The sequence below is a fragment of the Helicoverpa zea genome, chromosome 16, assembly GCF_022581195.2.
Source record: "Helicoverpa zea isolate HzStark_Cry1AcR chromosome 16, ilHelZeax1.1, whole genome shotgun sequence".
Lineage (NCBI taxonomy): Eukaryota > Metazoa > Arthropoda > Insecta > Lepidoptera > Noctuidae > Helicoverpa > Helicoverpa zea.
Window position 1 is genome coordinate 3,806,480 of NC_061467.1, and position 22,871 is coordinate 3,829,350.

The following is a 22,871-nucleotide window of genomic DNA, read 5'->3' on the forward strand; positions in this document are numbered from 1 at the left end:
TATCAAAACCTACCTATTTGGGTAAATAATATTTATCAATAAGATAACCTGTATGAAGTGTCCAATTCCGGGAGACAGAGATCGAAAGTAGACCTTAACAGAAAGAACCTAAAGTACATTTTCTTATGTATTAAAATTATTGTAGTAAAACCGGTAAAACTGTACTTTGGTGGCGTCACGATTTTATCATTGTAATGCTTGCTCTCAGCCAGACAAAACACTGAGTACATATTTTGTTTGAGGCAGTGTTTTATTGATTTGTGTTCTAATCAAGCCACCTTAATACCTAGGTATCATATAGGTACACAATGGTCATAGCAAAGAAATACGTTGTTCTAAATCCTTTTGTAGGAGAGCCTAAGAAAAGTGATTTCAAAATTGTTGAAGAGGAACTTGCAGAATTACAAGAAAATGGTAAGTTGTGAATATGACTTTTACTGGTTCACTTTAAAAGTATCTGGCAAAAAGCCAAATCAGTAGGTTTATTAACCAAAGGCGGTAATACAAACACGTAATAAAGGATTTTATAACATTGTACTTACAGAATTTTTAGCTGAAGCAGCATTCATCAGCGTCGATCCATATCAGCGCATGAAACTTGGTGCAAGTTTTCCTTGTGATATGATTGGAGGCCAAGTTGCGAAGTTAGTATTTTAGGCACTTATTAAGTATAGCGATAATTTTTCGGTTTTTTTATTTCTAACGGAGTCATATCTATCTACGCATTTCTACATCTACGTTTTCAGAGTAATAGAAAGCAAAAATCCCGACTATCCAGTAGGAACATGGGTGATGGGGCATTTCGGTTGGAGGACCCACACAATTACTAAACCTGAAAATGAAAAGTTTTGTATGCAAAAACCGTATCTGCACAAGTTGCCAGATTTTGGAGACTTACCCGTTTCATTGGCTCTTGGCGTATGTGGCCGTGTAGGGTACGTACTTACTTGAATCTTTTTTTTTATGAATCCTTTTATTTTTAAACCACTGTCTTACCTATTATGTTCTTATGACAGGAATACTGCTTACTTAGGCTTCACTGAAATCTGCCAACCAAAGGCAGGCGAAACAGTGGTGGTGTCAGGCGCGGCAGGTGCAGTAGGCTCGCATGTTGGACAAATCGCTAAAATCCTAGGTAATGCTTACCAATTTGACTATAATTCTTACTTGTAATATATTCTTTTAACCTTTATCAGTTGGCTATGTTTTATTATATTCGTTAATATCGTTTCTCAGGTTGTAGGGTGATCGGATTCGCTGGCACTGACGAAAAATGTGAATGGTTAATCAAAGAACTAGGTTTTGACTACGCGGGAAACTATAAAACCACAGATATATCAAAATTTCTTAAAGATAGCGCGCCGAATGGCGTAGACTGCTACTTTGACAACGTTGGTGGGGAACTTAGCACTATGGTCATGTCTCAGATGAATCAATACGGCAGGGTCGCCGTATGTGGAGCCATTTCAACTTACAATGAAACAGATCCTGAAAAGCGAAAAGGTGGGTTTGATAAGAATAAGGTTTGCAAATATTTAAACATACTCAATCGTTCTATTTTTTTCAGCAACAATACTTCAACCATTAATTGTCAGTAAGCAGCTGAAAATTGAAGGGTTTTTGGTAAACAGATATGCAGATCGCACTTTAGAAGGTATACATCAGAACTTAAAATGGGTAAAAGAAGGGAAACTAAAATACAAAGAACATGTAACTGATGGATTCGAAACAGCAGTTGATGCGTTTATAGGATTATTTAGAGGAGACAACATCGGTAAAAGTTTGGTTCAAGTGAAATAAAGAAAAAGATATACTTTCTTAAAATTCAAAGTATTTATTATTTGTAAAACATTCTGTAATTAAAATTATATTTATAAATTAATAAAAAGCATATAATTATCAACTGCATAATTTTATTTGCAGACCATTCATCATCTGCACTTACGCCGTTTTGCAGTTGATTTAGGCACATCCTTAATATATTTATTTATAAAAAGTTCTTCATATATTAAACTATTTGCTTCTTTGCTCAAATACTTGGATAGTTCTTGATAAAGCTGTTTTTTGTGAACCTCTTCATTGACTGATGTTTGAGTATGAACAGATTTTTTACTAACTGATGGCCCATGCGTTTGTTTTAATTCACCAATTTTTTGTGAATTTTCTTCTATTTTATTGAGTAAATTATTTTCCATCTTCTTCATTCTGGCTTCTAAGTAAGCTATAGTATATTCTTGAAAAGTAGGAAGTTGTGGATCTCTAGCAAGATAATTACAAACTTGCCCCTTTTTACTGTCTATTTTTCTCTTATTGTGAGCTTCTTTACTTACGTCATAACCTGACTTATCATTATCATCCAATTTATCTAAACAATCTTCTATTATATCTCTGAGCTTCATATTAAATTTCCTTTTTTCTGCAATTGCTGCCACTCTTTCTGGTGGGATAATATTTTTAATGATTGGAGTGCTTTGTGTATTCACATTGGAACTATTATCTACTACTCCACTTTTAGATTTCAAAAGAGAATAACTCTTTGGTGCTTCTACAGCCACATTGCTATTTGCAGTGTCTGCCTTGTCTATTTCAATGTCTGGTATTTTTTGTGCTGGCACAATTTCTTTGTTTGGTTTTGTAATCAAAGACTTCTTCTTAACAGGGAGGGGTAAAACTTTAGTAGGAGATATTGGTTCTAGCTTTACACCACCTGGTGCTATTTTTTTCACAGATAAAATCTTAATTTTCTTATTTTCACTGTTATTACTCCTATTTGGAGTTGTTTGATGAACAAATTTTATTTCAGTTGGTTGATGCATATTTTCGCCCTGGTTATTCGATGTCATTTCATCAAGAACTTGAGCTCCAATTGGCTGTGTATGAAGTGGATTATGGTTATTTGTTTGATCAAATATTTGTTCTTCAATTGGCTGATATATATTTGCCTGATTCTGATCATTTGTTTTATCATAAGCTGGTTCTACAATTGGTTGGAAAATATTTACCTCATTCTGGTGAACATGTTTTGGTTCATCAAAAATATTTAATTCAATTGGCTGACAAACATTTTGCTGATTTTGTTCACTTAATTGTTTTCTTTGAAATTCAACTGGCACAACTGATACATTAACAGAAACAGAATTTTGGTCATCATCTGTTTGTCGTGTTTCACTTCCTTTACTTGGATTAATATTGTCTGTTACTGAGATATCCTGAATTTTTGCATTTTTTCTGTTGTTGTTATCATTCAAAATGCTCTTGCTTGAATTTCCTACATCTTTCCTTCTAGTCCGTCTTACTTTTCTAACTTCTTTTGGTACACTTGGATGGGTATCCAATTCACACAGACCCTTAACATTAATTTTGTTGTTATCATTTATCTCTGCTAATGAATTTAAAGCATCTAACTCCATTAAATCACAATTTGTTAGAAAATCTCCATATTTTACGGAAAAATTTGCTTTTTTGTCAACAATAGTCAAATATTCATTTTCAATATCATCAAGTGATATGCTGAACACTTTTGTGTCATCTTGTTCAGCTTTTGATTTATTTAAGTGACTAGAATCACAGTAAGGTCCATCTTCAGTAGGCACTGCATCAAATGTTAGTTTGTCTTTCTGAAATAATAATAACATACAATATTTATTGAATCTAGGAATTTAGTACATATAAGAAAAAAATATAGGTGTCAGCTTAATAAGGAGACAGATTTTCCATTACATTTACAACAAAAACTTGGATGTACTGCATTATACATACATAGATGATGCAAAGAAATATTTAATAACTAGAGACAACAGAATTTATGCATAATCTGCTTTTGATCAATAATGTTGGTGTTTCCTTTGAGTCTAAACAGATGCAGCTGAGAGTGAGTACCAGTGTTTTACAAGGAGTGACTGCCTATCTGACCCCCAGACAATACCCCCAGATAAAACTGGTTCTCATACTAACTGGCTACTAACCACTCATAACGACTGCCACAGATGTTCAAATCACAGACGGGACCTACAGTTTATCAAGCCTTCTTAAATACGGGAAACTTGGAATTTATGGATGTACTTCTTTTAACATAGCAGTTTCTTCTGTGTTGCCATCATTACCCTTAACATATTTTGGAGGCATCTATAGAATATGAAGTAGAATAGTAGGTTATGAAATTTAAAAGACAAACTTACCTTAAAGTTCATAAAGTTTTCATCTTTGAAATGATGCTGACACACAACTCTGTTCTTGAGCTGTGAAACTTTCAAGTTGAGGAATTCTAATTTGTGTGCATTAGTTAGCCACTGATGACAGCGCACTTTGTCAAACACAGGGTAGTGGAACATATGAGTCTTGCCATCCGTTCTCAAAGAGCAATTCCGGTAAGAGCACCGGCACCCTCCCATGATTCTTTCTGTAAATAATATATAATGCGTGAAACACTGATTTGGTACTAATACAAAGAACGTACGGAAAATGTGGAGCAATACCTATTTATTTTCCATTGTTTTAAAGCACAGCTACTTATAATGTTGTTAATAAACTAGGGTCACAAATTATTTTAATTATGCTAAGTGTTCTCGTTCATAATTTCTACGCGCTTTAAACACAGCGTATACGAAGTAAATAAGGTAATCTTACTGTACGTTGGTAAAGTAGAAGTTATACTTAGCCATACCAAAAAAAAAATGTTTGATTTAACACAATCTTTATCTCATGCAACGAAACAAGTTATCCTTAAACTTAATAACTTGATACATTAGGGCACAAAAACACTAATTTAAAAAAACACTCGATACGTTTATAAAATAATAGCGATATACATAAAATAAACGTAATAAATATTCACTCAAATCCAGGTTTCATAGAGTAGCTAGCTAGCTATATAGCTATGCTATATGGCTGACTGACATTTCGTCTATCTGCTATCATTCGTTCAATCTGTCAAAAAGAGACCACAGATGCTGTAAACTTAAAGTTAGCGAAGATGATTTGTCTCACCTCTACTCTCCATTAGGCGCTCCCTAGACGCACTAATTGCTGAGATATACGATATTGTGGAAAGTTGAAGTTCATAAATTAAAGTTGAAGTAATATGAGGTTGCCCAATATTTTTATTGTAATCGGTATTGCAAGTAAATAAAGTCAATGGGCCAACTATGTCACCCTACAAAAGAATGCGAAAAATACACGGTCGGGGAACCGTTAACTTTTAAAACGGTATATCCAAGAGAGGCAAGGTAGACTAAAAGAAGCTCCAAGACGGCCATACCAGGGGCCCGATTCTGCTTATGTAATAATGTGACAATTTGATAGCAATCCAATCGCAACAGCAGTTTATACCTACCTTATCAGGCAAACTTACTGTTACTATATAATGAGACAAATCGAATTCTAATGATATTTGATTATTGGCCATTGGTCTGTGATTGGTCGGACATTTATTTGGTCTATAGCCCGGTCTGGGGCCCGATTCTCCTAAGTCAATAATGTCAAAATTGAATAGAAATCGAATCGCAATAGGTATGATCGCAATAGCAGTTTCCGTGTCCGTTACCCAGGCCAGATGTTGTCGACAATGGTCATTTGAACCATATTATAGATATTTTTTTTGCGGCTTCTGTAATTGTTGCGGGCCCCTGGTCGTGTCCAATCTATCACTCACTACATACCTTGACGATCGACTCTTTAGTCTTTTTACTTGACGATTTTTCTTGACGATCGACACCATTATAGCGTAGTTCATTTTTTTAGGAATAGCAACTTCCCGTCAGTTGTAACTGCATAAACCACCGCAATACCGCATCGTTGTTTAAACCACCAACAACTACGACTCCAACAAAGCTGTGCAGTGTGCATGTTGTTAATGAGGGTGGTTAATGGGTGTACGTATGTTAGGGCGGGCGTGACCGCCACAGAACGAACGTAAATACATCGGCCTACTTGTCATCCTCCCCATGTAATTGAATATAATTATGAAAATAAGTGCTCTTTGCTTATACATATTATATGCCTTATAATTTTATCGACTAGTCACTAGTACCAAGACGATGCTCGCGGAACCTAAATATACGATTTTGTACATAGCTAGGTACTCCGTGGGAGTGCCTCGCAAACTAATGAAAACAGTATGGTTTTCATTATTTTGATAAAGAAATAAGTATGGCATACTTCTTTATTTATCAGTTTATATGTATAGGCACTCGATTTATAACCATGCACTTAGCCAAATATAGGTACCTATAGCTACAATAAAATTGATTTGCGTCACTTCAGTTAATTACAAACATAAAACCAGGGGAATCGCGTGTGCATTTTAACACGCCGATTATCTGTATTTGCTAGCAGCGTAGAGGTACTTTGCCTTTATTCGTCAAATTATAAACTGTTTCCTGCGGTTTCGCCATAACAACCAACCTACCTACCTACCAAACTACGCAACCAATTTGATATGAAAAGGCTTTAACTTAACCTTCGTGTGAGTTTGATTTATTTTCAAAATCATCAAAAGCAATTTTATTTTTTTCAGACCATTCACCAAAAACACATTAACATTGGGAGGAGAGTAATATAAACAATTAGGTATATATCTTAAAATGGTTTATTTTTTTATACTCATTACGAATCCTTATTATGCTAAAACATTACCTACATAAACGCACGTTACCTACAATAGGTAGGTATACTGTAAGTATGCAAGTTACATACCGACAGAAATACCCACTATTGTATATACGCAAACAAATTACCTATGTCCACTAGCATGCTATTAACATTATTAGAGCCTGCCACTTCAAATGGTTCATTAATTTAATGTAAACGTCGTTCCATTGATTGATGTTTATCATACGAATGTGCTGATCGTAGTTGTACAAGGGTAGGCCCTTCAACGTTTATATTTTTAAACCATTGCTATACTAGTTGCAACTAGTGAATTCGTTAACAGTGTTTACGGAACCACAGTCATGCAAGTCAGTGATATTATAAAACCTGGAGATTTCAATAATAAATCATACAACTCAATGATACCAATCATAAGGATTTTAAAAGTTTTTGCTATTAACGGCAATGTGGCGCCCAACAAGACATCCATGCTCATCAAAAGCATTTGTGCCTGTTCCATATTCGGATGTTTGAGCTCCTACTGCTTGTACTACAAAACAAAATATGTTTACAACAGGTTGGATATTTCTATCAGAGTAACAGACATGGCACAGATGATTTGCGACTTCTTCCAGTATACTGTCGATCTATTCTTTGTCTATAAATTTGGGAGGAACTTGTACATAGAATACTTCAGACAGTTCGAAATAATTGATGTTTGTCTAGAAACTAGTTGCTACGCTGAAATGAAACGGAGACTGTTAAAAACTATGACTTTTTTCTTAGTCATTTGGTTCATAAGTTCTTTTACTGATCTAGGAGCATGGGTCATTACCTACGGTTGGATGATCCCAGTCGTACATTCACTTTCATACCTGTATCTCCTTATTAAAATTCTGGCTACATTAGACTTGATTGCAAATATAATACAAGTTGAAGTTCGGCTAAGAATTATCAACAATTTTATAAAAAATTGCTACAAATGTGCAAGCGCCTGTCCTGTTGGGATGTTAGCAGACTGTATACGTAACAAGAATTGGTTGCATGGCGAAGATGGATCGCCAGATCAAAGTTTCAAGGCACGTTCAATAGACAGTCATGAAATAAAACGGCTCTCTAAATGTTACCTCTTGCTAACGGAACAAGTTATGTTTATTAACAAAATGTACGGATTTCGGGTAAGTACCTACATAGCTACGATAATTATCAGGGCTTATGGCTCTTGCACAACTAGCTACATACATAAAACAAAGTAACTGCAGGAACAAAACATTTCTTTCTCTCCCTGATATTGAGCATAAAACCTAAGAAACCGTTTAATCTTTCAGATTCTACTGAACACAACGAGTCTGCTATTCGATATGGTGAAGATATTGAATTTAGCTATAAGAATTATCGTCGGGTCACAGGTAATATCTGTCTGGTGGATTGAGATAGCTTTTACATTCACCCATGTTTTAACACATCCTAATTAAAAACTGGCTTTAATTTTAGCGAACCCTATACAACAGCGCGGGCTACAACTTTTTGCCGGGAGTGTCCGGATTTGTTCGCTTTTTAACTTGCGCTGCCATTTTAATAACTTTGGTAAACCGTTGCGAGCAAGCCTATCGGCAGAGAGAGCGGATCCTCAACGTCATTGATCATTTACTGATTAATAAGAATCCTGGTAAGTAGATCGTCCATTACTTTTGTTTTAAATAAGTGCGAGTTTAAACTAGTTTTCCGATCGTATCTATGAGCGTTTACGGTGCTGCAATAAAATCTAGCGCGTACACGGGGTTATAATTATCGGCAAGGATATTGAGCCCTGACCATCACCTGCGCAGAAGTGATTTATTGCCTTAAGTGTACTCGAGCTCATTATCCGTGCCGATAACTATACACGGAAATTCGCTGGCTAGAGCCTTAGCGGTGGTGAGTTGTCGAGTAAGAGCGTGTATGAATGCGTGTGCGACGATTATAATCCTTTCTCTGGTTTTTTTGTTTTTATCGCGGCATAACTAAAAAGCTCCCGATAGTCGATAAAGTCGATAAAAAAATCGTAGTTAAATACCTATAGTATAAACATAATCTACATATTGTTTCTCTTTACAGTACAAACAGTAAAGACAACCTATTTTGACTTGCTTGGCTGCAAAGATCTTTTAAGCAGCACTCTGCAAGAAATTGACTATTTTCCTGAAATTCAGTAGGAATGTAGGGTCAGCAAACAGCCTGTTATGGCTTTAGCATTATCAATATATGCAGTGACCTTTACCTACCAATTACTAAGGTACTGAACTCGAAATGATAATAAGTTATTTTTTTGTAAACAGATGTAACCCTGCGGTCAGCAATACAGGACTTACAGTCATTATTACAAGATCGCCCCATATGCTTCAACATGGCAGGTTTCTTCACATTGAACTTCTCGCTTTTAGTTTCTATAGCTTCCGTGGTGGTAACATACACCATAATATTGTTACAAAGTGTGAATTGAAATATATCATATTTGTTATTTGAACTCTTTTTTATTGTTACTTACATTTACAAACTACCTTTACATTACACAGTTTTTGACCTTTTTAGTTGCCTTTATATGAACCAACCACTTCAGTGGTAAGCTGGGAGAGACTGCATATGAAACTTTTTTATGTGTATTACTTATGCAAGTGCATTACTCTTGATGAAGCTTATTCTAGACCTATCACAGAAATCCCATGATTTTTATAAAATGGGGAGTCTTGTAAATTTTGAACACCAAGAACCCGATTACGAATTTGATTTTTCAAGTTGAATAAGTTTGTCTTTCCTGTCAACACCAGCATCATAGCCTCCGCCTTTAGATCCTGATGCAATGAGCCTGTGACAAGGCACTACTACCAACAAGGCGTTAGCGCCACAAGCTGCCCCGACAGCTCGAGAATGGCTCGGCGGCCGACCCAAAGCTTTCGCTAAATCACCATATGTTTGTGTAGATCCATACGGCAGTTCCAGAAGTTTATTCCATACGTCCTGCAAACCAGAGTAATGTAATAAAATATTTACTCTTTTAAAGAACAACTATTATTTATATAATCTTAAAGTATTGCACTTGCATAAGGAACTCACCTTTTGAAAGTCTGAACCATGTGTTTTAATGGGCACCGTAAAATTCTTCAGTTTACCATCAATATAATCTGTAAATTCTTTTTCAAATTTCTCTAACACTTTGTTTTTACTTTCGATATATTTACATGATAATTCTTTTGCTAGAGTATCAAAATGCTTTTCAAAGTTTTTTGAATCCTCAAAAGTAACGATGTATAAAAAATCATCGTCAGCTGCAGCTGTAACTTGGCCGACGGGACTTTCAAAGTTGTTAACATAAACGGTAGAGACAGAGTTTTTTGAAAACTGCTATTATTTTCGAAAGAGACATCTCTTACTGTATTGTGCTTAAAAAAATATATAAACAAATACAAACAAGCAAGTTCAATGATTCTGAAGTCCCGCTATTATTGTGACGCTTTTGACATTGACATCTGACAAGGGACACGGGACAAGACCATCGAGCTTAGAATTATAAGGAGACGCCGTTTTGATATTGACGTATCTATAGTTATATAGATATGAAACAAACTATGCAACATAGTTCTGTCTCACTCTTTCTAAGCAGATAAGTGTATTTGAAAACAGTGACAACAATATTTTTGTGATTGCGTAAAATGGTGACATTTACTTTTGAAATCCTCCTGTTTGTAGGTGCGTGCCATATCTGGCCATATATGTCATGGTAGTTGTGCTGTCAAATAGGTGCTCTTCGTGACTTATTTTTGCTATTTTATAGAATATCACTCGTGTTTACTTTTAAGACTTTACTATTTCAATAGTGAAATAATCAACGAATATGCCTATGTGTTGTATTGTGAAGTGTGGTGCTAGGAAGCACCAAAATCAAGCTGGATTCTCTTTACACAGGTTAGGAACCTATTTTTGCTAGAAACTACATAAAATAATTCACATTTTATAAAAAATATGTTACGGGAACATGAATTGATGGTGAAAGTACTTATATTTTGGTTTATTTCTGTATAAAAACCTATATTTAGAAATAAATGTTGTTTACAATAACATGTTATATTGGCATAGTGCTGTGCAGTTGTCATAATAGTATCGATATAATATCCACTTAATAAGTCTGCTTTTACAAATTTTAACATCAGAACTTACTGTCCCTAAGACACTGAGCCCTCAGAGTTGCGTATTATTTTCTACAAAACATCAGTTAAAAACATTTTGATTAAAAAGGCGTATTATAAAATTCAGGATTTTAAAGACATATTTTATTGAAAATAATATGTTTTGCCTTTTTATTTTCACATGATGCTTCTACGGCTACCACGGGCACGGCAGTGCTTCCGCACAGACGAGCAAATCGGAATGCAAGTTGCAATATTTGCTTCAGAACTTAGTTACCGAATATAGGTTTCGAATAGTATAAATATTTTTTTCTTAGCACTAAAATTGTTTTGAACAATCGATTAATACATAATTAGCTCCATTTGCATTATATAACTTTCTCATGAATAGCTTGAAAACGATTTTAAATTATTGTATTTTTTTTAAGAGAGTATCTCCTTATGGCGTTTCTTGCGGATTCTTCTTCATAGGACCGAATCTTTGGCACCCTGCAACTAGTCTGTCGTGAAAGAACTTTCATAGGGCTATTTGAAATAATAAATAATTACTTTGCCTGTTTTTTTTTTTTTCAAAGGACTCCTCCCATTTGGTTGATGTTGTTGAGGTTATTAGTATCAGTGAAGTTAATGTGATAGTTAGTTCTATGACGAAGAGATTATTTATACTCGGTTATTTTTATGCACCCAGTAAGACTCGTACATACTTCTAACTAGAATACAATATCGATATTTGTTGAATCCGGTAGCGGTACAACCCTAGTAATGGCAGCCTTTTTAGTTACTATACTGCAGACTGACAGTAGGTAGGGCACGCCACCATCGTGGCGGTAAGTCCCCTCTTTGAGGAGTGGCTCGGGAGGAGTCACGGCGCCCTTACGTACCGCATGACGCAGGTCCTCACCGGACACGGTTGTTTCGGGAGGTACCTGCACCGCATCGGTCGTGAGGAGGCGCCCGGGTGTCACCATTGTGCGGACAGCCCCGAGGACACGGTGGACCACACAGTCCAGGTGTGCCCCGCATGGGAAGGGCACCGCCGGGTCCTCGTCGAGGCTTTGGGCGGCGGCGACCTCTCGCGTCCGGCCCTGGTTCAGGCCATGGTCCGGGGCGAGAGGGAATGGGATGCCGTCGCCTCCTTCTGCGAAGCGGTCATGCTCGAGAAGGAGGAGGCGGAACGCCAGAGAGTTCGCACCTCTCATCCCGGCCGCCGCGCTGGACCAGGTAGACACCATGGGCGCCGGGTGTCGCGAGATGACTCCCGGCCACCGTAGGCGTGGGTCTGTGGGCGGTGAGTTCGGGTGGCTCATCGTCCCTCTGTCTTTCTAGACGACAGACCCGTGTCGACGGCGCGCGTTGTTCCACGCGCTCCTCAAAGAGATGTCAGCAACCCCAGCGGGGCCCAGCAGGGCCAAGGCCTGCCGGGGCTGCGGGTTGTTCGAAAGAGATACCGCGGCCCTGGTACATAAAAGGCCTATGACGGAACACGACGATTTTAGTCAGTAAGAGTCTGACACTCCCTCACCGCTGCTAACCCACAGCGGGAGGGGTCATTTGATGATTTTACGTCGATAAAAAAAAAAAAAAAAAAGACTGACAGTAGGTGTGCACGTTTTTTTCGTGACATTTCCTGTCCCTATAGTTATATGTCAATGGACAAGACCGACTTTAGTGCCGACTTTCATACTAGAGTAGTAACTACATAGATTACTACAAATAAAAAGTAAGTACTTCGAGATCGAGACCCATTAGAACTCGCAATTACTTATTTTTGATAACAGGACATAGGTATGAAACCAGTTGAAAAGAACCTGCAATTAGGTTTAATTGTATTTTATGAAAAAAAATGCATATATTTTAGGAAATATTCAATGTTATATAATTAATTTTATGTAAATACAACAAAACAAAATACAACGTTCTAAATATAGATATTACTTGACTTTAACAACAGCTTTTCCCGTATTTTCACCTCTAAGAATCCCCACGAGAGCATCCACCATATTATCGAAGCCGTGATATATTTTTTCTTGATACTTTAGTTTACCCTCTTCAAGCCATTTCAAATTTGCTTCAATACCTTCATTCCAACGATCTGTCCAGCGATTAACTAGGAAACCTTCTATTTTCAATTCCTTCAATACTATCGCAGGTTGAAGAATAGACACTGGAATATAAAATATTTAATAATATACTAACTTGTCATGAGATACTGCTACTAAATCGGGAGTATCTTGGCAAGACTGAAAGCTAATTAATCAGGGCAGTTTTGGGACTCCTATCGACCTACTATGCAGATCAGCAAACTTCTAGCTACTGGGTATATATAGGTAAGTCATACCTTTGTTAAACATAATTAGTTAATAGTTTTAATTACCTACCTTTTGGCAACTTGGTCTCATTATACGATGATATAGAGCCACATACAGCGACCCTACCGTACTTGTTCATATAATTAATTATAGTTGAACTTATTTCTCCACCCACCTATGAACAGAAAGACCACATAATCAAACACATACATTTCTACTCCAAATTAGATTGAATACGCTATTATTACTTACGTTGTCGAAATAACAATCAACGCGTTTAGGACATCCATCTTTCAAAGCAGCTCTAATATCAACGGTTTTATAGTTGTAAGCGCGATCAAAACCAAGCTCTTTTTCCAAATATTCACATTTGTCATCTGTCCCCGCAAATCCAACAACACGACAACCTAACAAGTAGGAAATGTTTAGATTTGTTTTAAAGATTAGCATCAGATTTCTCGGCGATAGCGTCAACCTTTTCCTTACCTAAAAGTTTTCCAATTTGCCCAACATGTGAGCCAACTGCGCCAGCTGCTCCAGTAATTACAATAGTTTCTCCTGGGTTTGGTTTGCATATCTCTTTCAAGCCAAAATAAGCTGTGTTACTGAAAACGAAGATGTTCATAATCCACTGGAAGGTACATTATTGGAGTAACTATTTAATCTAACACTAAACAGAACCATACCCAGGCATTCCGAGAATTCCCAAAGCCAGAGAGACTGGATGCGAACCGAAATCAGGCAGAAGTGTAACAGGTAACAAGCCAGCCTTTTCATTGGCCACGTCAGGGTTTAACACAGTATGTGTACGCCATCCAAAAGATCCAGTTAAGTACTTTCCAACCTCATATTTGCTATTGCGACTGGCAATAATCCTGAAAATTAAAATAACATAACAAAAAGCCTTCTCCTAAGGTGCAAATACTATGCTGAAGACTGCATAAAAATATGTTCAGCCAAACTTGAGAAAATCGCGCACAATCAAAAAATACAGGTACAGGTCAAATTGAGAAGAAAAACTAGGATTCTTTTGAAGTCAGATAAAAAAGACCTTCCATTTTTAGGAAATATTTAAAGTACTTACTTTGCTACTTGCCCTCCGATCATATCCGTGGGTAGTTTATATCCTATCATATAAGCTCTCATGTAGGGATCGACACTTAGATATTCAGCTTCTGCTAATACCTCTGCAATATTATAAACTGGATAAAATAACAGTACGGACATAAATGCCTCTATGTATATTAGTCCGAGGGTGGGAGCTTGAAGACTGTAACAGACACAGAGAAACAGTAAAGTTTTGTAAGTTCCGTACTTACAAAACTTTACTTTTTACTCCGACAAGGTACCTAAAAATGTTCGAAATGTTTATAGCAGTTGCAGAGATAAAATGGAAAACCCCAAAATTTAATATTAGCTTAGGAAATATCGCAAGCTATTTGTACAACTAAGGAGCATCCCAATTTAACATATTAAAAGTAATTTTATAATTACCGCCATCTTTTAAATCGGGGAGTGTCTCTTCGACGATCGTGAAGTCTGTTTTCTTCGGTTCTCCTTGAAAATATTTAGTTAGCACATATTTTTGTGCCTGCACTTTGCCAGTTGTTCCGGAATATAGCCGTTTGGCAAAATAAACAGATGTGAGTAATTTAACCATTCTGTATCAACGGAACAACCAGAAGTAAAGAAGTTTGTGGTACCTGAAAGAAAACAGATTTTGCTTGTTTTTTTTTATATGTTACAGAACCCTATTTGCGCGTGGCCCGACACACTTGACTCTAAGCATACTTAACCAACCGGAGTCACTATGAGCAATAATCTCCATACGAAAGTCTGTTCAGTGTGAGGTAATCCAACGTATAACGTCACGTCGCGCTCGAAAACAATATGAGACACAAGTTTCCCAAGTTATATTTTACTCTTTGAACACAAGTATAAAGTTGACGTATTCATCGGTCAGCGGTATCTACCTTCGACACAGAGAAAGGTAATGCAATGCGTCTCCGGATAGTAAAATACTCTAAGTTTTGGGTTAAATGTGATAGTCGATACCAAATGCCAACTAAAATCGACTAACGTCGAACTGAATCTAATTTAATTTAGTACCACTCTAACGAGCGAACGAATGAGTGAGTAAAATGTGAATGAAGAAGGGAAGGTTTTGTGAAATAAATAAAAATACAAAATGGCCTACGTATTGTTTAGGTTTGGGAATTTGGGTTCGGCAATTAATTTTTAATTTCTAGAGGGTGTCGATTTTCACACATCATACATCTAATTAAGGTTTAATCAAACAAAAATTTACTTGACCGGAGTAATTGATGATAGAATAATTTTATACCATGGCTTATGCTTTGAAGTGACTGTAGCCCTGGCCTGAAGGATTATATTTTTCAGTGAAAATCATGACTTCAAAACAGGAATTCAACTGTGTATTTTGCAAGGATGTTTTTGAGAATAAAGAGGATTTACAAGAACATTTTAGGTAACTTTTTGCAATCTGCCTAAGTTTTCGCAATGTCAAATCCAGCTACAGTGAGAAATGTTGAATGAAATTTCTTATTCTGTTTAGGAAACACGGAGACCCCAAGTATAAAAATCGCTTCGAAGTAGATCCTCAAGCGTCAGATGAGAAGTCTCGGGAGAAAGCCGAGTTGGTTAGCTGTGACGTTTGTTCGCAAGTATTTCCAACAATTTCAAAGGCTATAACTCACAAACACAAGGTGCACCCCGACCACGATGCGAAGTATTTCTGTCCGTGGTGCGGCAAACTGTTCACAATGAAGGTAAGCGGTGCTGCATGTAGCCGGCGTCACTCGAATACTCGCGTGTGATGTATTTGTAACGCGACCTGTGCCCCCTCCCCACCACGCGTACTATTGCTTATCTTTTATCTTTTTGACAGTTGTTTATTGTATCTATTATCATCATCACCTGAGGTCCAATCCCAAAATTGGTCATCATCATCAAAAATCATATCACTGAGAGGCATAAAGGATGACCATGTATTCAACACAGTTATTTATAGGTTTAGATACATAGTCAATGTAAAAGAAAGTTGATTAATTCTTTTTAATGTTTCAGCACTTGTACAATGTACATGTTCAGGCAAGCCATGCCACTCAAGAGAAAATTGAAGAAAAGTGTTTCCGATGTGACAGTTGCAGTGTAGACTTTTTCATTCCCTCTGCAATGATCAACCATAATAAATTCTTCCATAGACAGGATACGGACCTACCAGATGTAGGGCAGTCAAAAAAGATTAAATATTATCAACAGGTAGGAAACTACTTTTTTTCTGATTTTTTAATATTATTTATTGGTAGTGAAAAAGATCATGTGTTATATTGACATGTTATATTATACAATTTCAGGAGATTGTCCCAATCTACTATTGTGCATTTTGTGGGGAAGAGTATGAAAATAAAGTTAATCTAATAGTAAGTATATCTTCTGTCTATACAACAAATTTTTGGTAATGGCTAGGTTTTCGATTCAGTGAAGCATTTTGGCTTTCTTTAGAGATTCTTATCTTGTCCCTGCAAACTTTTTCTCTCTGAGCTTGATATCAGAAAATAAAAGACCTTGATGTTTAAGTGAAACATTCATTGATGTATTTCCTACATCCAGATGTCAGGTCTACAGCTTCTTTAGCTGTAACATTTACATCATCAGTATACTTAGCCTCTTTTTTGCTTTATATAGATAAATATATTTAAATGTTTTTATTTATTGTAGAAGCACATATCAGACGACCATGGTGATGAGAACCAAACTCCTGAAGAAGTACTGAAGTGTCCAATGTGTGAGGCAGTCTTTTACCATTTGGATGCTTATGAAATTCATCTCACTTTCCATTCTTCTGAAGATATGTACAGCATTAATAATTCTCAGTAAGTTGCATAAGGATAATCTATATTAATATAATAATGAGGAAAAATTATTTTGTTTCTTCGGTTGTTTGTACCCGAAACGCTCGAAACTACTGAACCGTTTAAGTAGTTTGTGCTCAGATAAATGCACGATAATAGACTGTAATTAGTTAATTATTTTTCTAACAGATTTGACGATTTACTGGATTATTCTTTGGAAACGCTACCACCAATAATAGAAAAAGTGACAAACTTGGAACCAGAAGATACAGATGCAGAGTCAACTATGAATGCTGTAGGAATAGTGAGTATAGTTATCAAAATAATATTTAGGACAGTATCAGGGTAACTGCATTGAGGAGGTCAGATAGACAGTCACCCCATGTTAGACACTCATACTCAGCTGCATTCAGATATACTGAGAAGTGACCCTAACATACATAATTGGAAAAAGTACTGGGTGATGGTTTAAGACCACAGACCACATCCACACAGTGCGGCAGATTATACAGAAGACCGAAGAGTATAATCAGCCCCTGTGTCTAGCATTTGTGGACTATGAGAAGGCCTTTGACTCGGTTGAAATCTGGTCTGTTCTGGAGTCCCTGCAGCGTTGTCAAGTAGATTGGCGATACATCCAAGTGATGAGATGTCTCTACGAAGCCGCTACAATGTCCGTCTAAGTACAGAATCAGCAAACAAGGCCCATACCGTTGCATCGAGGAGTGAGACAAGGGGATGTTATTTCCCCGAAACTGTTCACTAATGCAATGGAGGATATGTTCAAGACGCTGAACTGGAAAGGACGCGGCATCAACATCAATGGCGAACACATCTCTCACTTGCGATTTGCTGACGATATCGTCATCATGGCGGAAACGCTGCAGGACCTACAACAGATGCTGAACGACCTGGCAGAATCTTCTCTACGCATCGGCCTACGGATGAACTTGGACAAAACCAAGGTCATGTTCAATGAACATGTTCTACCGGAACCGATTGCGATACACGGCGCCGTTCTCGAAGTTGTTCGGAAATATGTATACCTCGGGCAGACATTGCAGTTAGGTAGAAACAACTTTGAGGACAAGGTGAATAGGAGAATTCAGTTGGGTTGGGCTGCATTTGGGAAGCTACGTCGAGTCCTAACATCGTCGATCCCACAGTGCCTAAAGACAAAAGTCTTCAATCAGTGCGTCCTACCTGTCATGACTTACGGAGCCGAAACGTGGACACTGTCGGTACGGCTGGTTCACAAGTTTAAAGTCGCTCAGCGGGCTATGGAAAGGGCTATGCTCGGCATTTCTCTGAGGGATCGCATCAGAAATGAGGTAATCCGTCAGAGAACCAAGGTCATCGACATAGCCCACCGAATCAGCAAGCTGAAGTGGCAGTGGGCTGGCCATATTAGCCGAAGAACCGATAACCGTTGGGGTAAACGAGTTCTAGAGTGGAGACCACGCCTCGGCAAACGTAGTGTAGGACGTCCTCAGGCACGGTGGAGTGATGACTTGCGCAAGACGGCTGGCAGGAGTTGGATGCGAGAAGCCGAAAATCGATCTCAGTGGCGTGCACTTGGAGAGGCCTATGTCCAGCAGTGGACTGCGATAGGCTGATGATGATGATGATGATGATGGTTTAAGACCCATCCCAAAAGAAATTTTCAATAATAAATATTTGCATTTTTTTAAACTATAAGTGGCTCAAAACAAATCAACATTCTGATATAAAAAATAGGTTTAAGACCCATCCCAAAAGAAATTTTCAATAATAAATATTTGCATTTTTTTAAACTATAAGTGGCTCAAAACAAATCAACATTCTGATATAAAAAATGGGATACAGAGAATATTTGTTGTGATTTCATTTTTTCTATACAAAGATTATCTACTTCTTCTTAATTCTGTCCATGCAATTTTTCATTGTCATGTGGGTATTTTGTAATTCCAGGAAAAGTTCTTGGAGTTAGCCATGGATCAATCGGATGATACCAGTCCTGTTAAAGTAAAAAAACACAAGAAACATAAAAAAAACAAAAAATCTGCTATAACTCTCGACGAATTTCTCAGCATGAACCAAGACGTGTTTGGTGAGGGCCTAGACTTTCAAGGTATCGAAGAGGTACCCACGCGAGTTGTTAAAAAACAGCTTAAAAATAATAAGAAATCTATCAATTCTGTAGTTACTTCTGCTGAGCTGGATAAATTAAAAAAGGCTGGTATTGTCGTAAAAAGAAAAGTTGAGAGAGTTCCACTCAACAAAAGTATTAAAATAGCTTCTTCTATGCCAATCAAAAGTGCTTTGCATAAACCTGTTAACAAAATAAATAAAGTTAGAGAGATAGAAACTTCTAGTGCAGTATTGACTAAATTAATGAATCAGAGCAATAATCAAATTAAAATAGTGAAAAAAGTTATTCCTAATACCTCAGTAAGTGATCCTAGTAAAACTATTGATGATGTTTCCCCTGAAAAAACTGAAGAAATCGAAAGCAATGTGGAGGAGAACAAGACTGATGCTAATCAGAAAATAGAAGAACATGACTCTCCTATTCCTAAATTAGATGACGACGAAAAGGATTTACCTTCACCAAATTTAAAATTAATATCAGTAACTGATCCTGCCGATGATAGGTTGTCACAAAGCAACGTTGATTCTAATGTGGTCGAAGATACTGAGAATACCGATAATAGTCAGAAAATTAAGGAAATATCCGAAATTCAAAATAATTCACCTCATCACTCACCAAAACCAGTAGAAAATGAAACGTGTCAAGAAATCGCTAATGGTGAAGACACCGAACAAGATAATAATGGAAGCGAAAAATTTGATTCAGATACAGAGTTAGAAAACACAGAAAATGAATCAGAAGCTCAAAATAACGTTAACGATGATAACATTGTTGACAGTAGCAGAGTGCCTATTAACGACAACAGAAGCCAGAATAACGTTCTTAGTTCATCAGCTAGTTCTTTATCTACATTAAAACACTTAGGTCATCTAACTGTGAAATCTATTGGCGCCAATCAAACTAAAAATGACATATTAACAGAACCTACAACTGACGGGAAAATTATAGTTAAAAATAGTCAATCTTCCAACAGTGACAGTAAAAAGGAAACTTCCGAGTCACCTCTAGGTACTGATAAACTAAACGTAACCAAGCAAAAAAATATTGTTGAAAAAGACCCTACAATGGACGCGTTGAAAGCTTTAGGTAAAAATATTACAATCAAATCCTTATCATCTAAAAGGAATATTGATGTAAGTGACCATGAAGATGACGAAATTGATGAATGTGAACCAACAACAAATAATCTGAAATCTGCAGATTTAGGTGGTAATAAAAATATAACAATAAAAAAAATGAAAGTGGAAACAAATGAACCTACGCCAAATAAAACTAGAAATCTACCCAATCAAGATAGAAAATGTATTCCTGGAAAACAAGTAGTAGGTCAAAAAATTCTGAATAACGTACCGGGTGCTGTCACAAATGAAAAGAGTGATAACAGTATATCAACGTCAAATGCAAATATTTTAAAACGGCTTACAAATATAACAACAAAACCGATAGTGAACAAGGCCAACAGTCCCTCGCCACCTATCAAACAAAGCAATGTAGCCAAGAAAGTTGTTGAAACTGAAAAGCAACAAGAAGAAATAATAGAAATATTTGACATTGATGACTCTGAAGATGAAGATGATGTCTGTAGTATACCGCAACATTCTGAAAACTCAATGAAATCCATGGATGCATTAAAAAATCTTAGTAAGAACATTACAGTGAAATCTTTAAATCAGCAATCAGTAAAACAAAATATAAAAACTGAAAATAACATTAAGTTGGAGAAAGAAGACAGTAACAGCCAGAATACATTTAAAAGTCAAGTACAGAATAACATTAATGATCGAATTAATATGCAGAATCGTAGTACGGGAGTTCAAAATGTCTTACAAGGATTATGTAAAAATATAACAATAAAATCTCGAAATACGTCATCAAGGCAATTTGTGCAATCTGAAGAAAATATAACACATGAATCTAAAGTATTTGAAGATGATGATGACGGCTCCGATATATCAGATAATGTAAAAATCACGGAACTTGAAGAAGACTTTAATGATAGTGAAGATAACTCGGAAATGCCTGAAAAGACAAACGAAAATATGAATAATCCCATTATTGAATCGCCACACGATTCGGGCAGTGACAACGAACATTTTGATGAAGACATACATGACTTCGAAACTGACATAAAAGTCAGCACTGTACAAAAGAGTAACAAAACTATGAATTCTACCATTAATTCTGTGTGCTTTAATAACTTAAAAAATATTAATAAAAATATAACAATAAAATCAATAAGTAAAAATCCTGCAAGTGATGACATATCTAAACAAGCTAATGACGGTCAAGAAACCTCGCGTATTCAGAATAAAACAATTCCTACAAAAATATCTAACAAAGTAGGACAAGAATCCGCGAATGATAATATTTCAGTCAATAGGATTTCAAAAATATCAACTCAACCTCTGAATAAGAGGATGTCTGCTATGAATGAAGTAAGCTCAGTAAACAAAGAGGTAACAGTAAAAACAATACAAACCAAAACTATGATACAAGAAATAACGACGACAGTTACTAAAACAATAAAAACAGTGAACCAGACCATGAAACAAGAAGTACGAAACACGTCATTTCAATCTAATAAACCTATAGCGGCACAACGAATCCAAGGCATGAAGCCGAGCCAGTCAACAAATTTTCAAGGAGTTGTAATAAGACATGCGCCACCTAGTGTAGGAGTTAGAGCAACACATATTAGACCGGCCAACACTGTCGTGAGACCTTCGAAGCAAATTGTGCCTGCAAGGCCACGAATGAATCTAGCGAGGCCCAACAATCCTGCAAGGCCCAGTAATCCAACAATGGCAATAGGTACGAAAGTTATACCAGCACCTACGCCAAACAAGCCACCAGTGATAGGGAAACCCCTAAAAGTTTCACCTGGAGCAATGGCTTCAGGAACCGCAAAAAGGCTCAATACTGAAGATGTGAGTGGGCCTTTCAGTTGTTTTAAGAAACCGAAAGAGTCTTTGATACCTGTATCTGATATACCTACATTTGGTAACAGTGACGTGACTGCCTTTACTTCCGCGTCACATACCAGTAGTTCTAACTTTACAAGTACTACAAAAGTTGTAAAGGGCAATTCGGTGGTTAGTGCAAAACAAGTGAAATCAGAAGTAAATGCGTCTTCACAGCAGATCAGTAGACTGAATAATGCAACTGGAATGAAAATAATGACTAGTCAACAAAAACAATCTCAAGTGCATGAAAAGAGCGCATCAAGTCCTATGAAGCGGACTACCTTAGAAGCTATACAGAGGTTACAGAAACAGGGTCTTTTGGTGAAAAAGCCGCGAACAGATGTGAATGAGGATAACGAAGGTTCCGATCACGATAGTGATGATAATGTAGGAAACTGTGCAACAGAGGAACAGGACGCATAGTTATAGAATAACATCTGTAAATAATATTATTTAGCTAAAAGTTGACTGATCCAATTAGACTTATATTCTTGTGCAAGCCAAGTCCTAGAAATAATGATTTTGTAAATTTTCCAGATTTGTTTACCGCTGTTTATACAGCATGTTTAATGTATTTATTTTGTTAATTGAACTAAGCATAAAATGTGATGTAAATATTGCGTACGGCAAATACACAACTAATATGAATAAGAGTTATCCACTGTTTTTATTTCTCCACACCTACAATGATATATTAATTAATCTAGCCATCTGGCTAGAAAGAAATACAACAAAATAATGGTGATTTTTCATCAGAGTTGTGCTATGCTACATTGCTATGAATGCATTTGATATCTACCATTCCTCTCTCTTGATTGGCTTTTGTTTTCGCATAACTTAAT

At 36.7% G+C, this 22,871-nt stretch overlaps 6 protein-coding genes across 9 annotated transcripts; 3 read left to right on the forward strand and 3 right to left on the reverse strand.

The window, feature by feature from the left end:
- The first annotated feature begins 139 nt into the window (after window positions 1-139).
- LOC124637600 (prostaglandin reductase 1-like) lies at window positions 140-1,903 on the forward strand. Of its 2 annotated transcripts, none has more exons than XM_047174193.1 (6): window positions 140-418; window positions 545-644; window positions 747-935; window positions 1,017-1,135; window positions 1,237-1,503; window positions 1,568-1,903. In XM_047174193.1, the coding sequence occupies exons 1-6, from the start codon at window positions 412-414 to the stop codon at window positions 1,798-1,800; spliced, it is 915 nt and encodes a 304-aa protein (XP_047030149.1). In that variant the 5' UTR covers window positions 140-411; the 3' UTR covers window positions 1,801-1,903. The 2 variants fall into 2 exon arrangements, with proteins under 2 accessions (XP_047030149.1, XP_047030148.1); XM_047174192.1 differs by having other exon boundaries at window positions 140-414.
- On the reverse strand, window positions 1,815-4,882 carry LOC124637594. 2 transcript variants are annotated; one of them, XM_047174183.1, is made up of 3 exons: window positions 4,664-4,882; window positions 4,179-4,399; window positions 1,815-3,617 (listed from the first exon to the last, which is right to left on the reverse strand). In XM_047174183.1, the coding sequence occupies exons 2-3, from the start codon at window positions 4,389-4,391 to the stop codon at window positions 1,932-1,934; spliced, it is 1,899 nt and encodes a 632-aa protein (XP_047030139.1). In that variant the 5' UTR covers window positions 4,392-4,399; window positions 4,664-4,882; the 3' UTR covers window positions 1,815-1,931. The 2 variants fall into 2 exon arrangements, with proteins under 2 accessions (XP_047030139.1, XP_047030138.1); XM_047174182.1 differs by having other exon boundaries at window positions 4,476-4,881.
- A 1,686-nt stretch (window positions 4,883-6,568) lies between these two features.
- On the reverse strand, window positions 6,569-10,079 carry LOC124637601 (methylated-DNA--protein-cysteine methyltransferase, inducible). Its single transcript, XM_047174194.1, is given in 3 exon segments — window positions 6,569-9,585; window positions 9,682-9,967; window positions 9,969-10,079. Coding segments are annotated over 3 exon segments (552 nt in total). The 5' UTR covers window positions 9,992-10,079; the 3' UTR covers window positions 6,569-9,342.
- On the forward strand, window positions 6,951-9,092 carry LOC124637596. The gene is made up of 4 exons (XM_047174186.1): window positions 6,951-7,766; window positions 7,917-7,997; window positions 8,083-8,257; window positions 8,907-9,092. The coding sequence occupies exons 1-4, from the start codon at window positions 6,951-6,953 to the stop codon at window positions 9,068-9,070; spliced, it is 1,236 nt and encodes a 411-aa protein (XP_047030142.1). The 3' UTR covers window positions 9,071-9,092.
- A 2,524-nt stretch (window positions 10,080-12,603) lies between the features above and the next one.
- Window positions 12,604-14,720, reverse strand: LOC124637599 (prostaglandin reductase 1-like). The gene is made up of 7 exons (XM_047174191.1): window positions 14,555-14,720; window positions 14,145-14,247; window positions 13,747-13,935; window positions 13,547-13,665; window positions 13,313-13,467; window positions 13,130-13,235; window positions 12,604-12,915 (listed from the first exon to the last, which is right to left on the reverse strand). Exons 1-7 carry the CDS (start codon window positions 14,718-14,720, stop codon window positions 12,683-12,685), a joined length of 1,071 nt encoding a protein of 356 aa, XP_047030147.1. The 3' UTR covers window positions 12,604-12,682.
- Window positions 14,246-22,686, forward strand: LOC124637593 (MATH and LRR domain-containing protein PFE0570w-like). 2 transcript variants are annotated; one of them, XM_047174181.1, is made up of 8 exons: window positions 14,246-15,050; window positions 15,461-15,548; window positions 15,636-15,849; window positions 16,148-16,342; window positions 16,438-16,503; window positions 16,802-16,956; window positions 17,125-17,239; window positions 18,886-22,686. In XM_047174181.1, exons 2-8 carry the CDS (start codon window positions 15,469-15,471, stop codon window positions 22,450-22,452), a joined length of 4,392 nt encoding a protein of 1,463 aa, XP_047030137.1. In that variant the 5' UTR covers window positions 14,246-15,050; window positions 15,461-15,468; the 3' UTR covers window positions 22,453-22,686. The 2 variants fall into 2 exon arrangements, with proteins under 2 accessions (XP_047030137.1, XP_047030136.1); XM_047174180.1 differs by having other exon boundaries at window positions 14,761-15,548.
- Window positions 22,687-22,871: the final 185 nt, after the last annotated feature.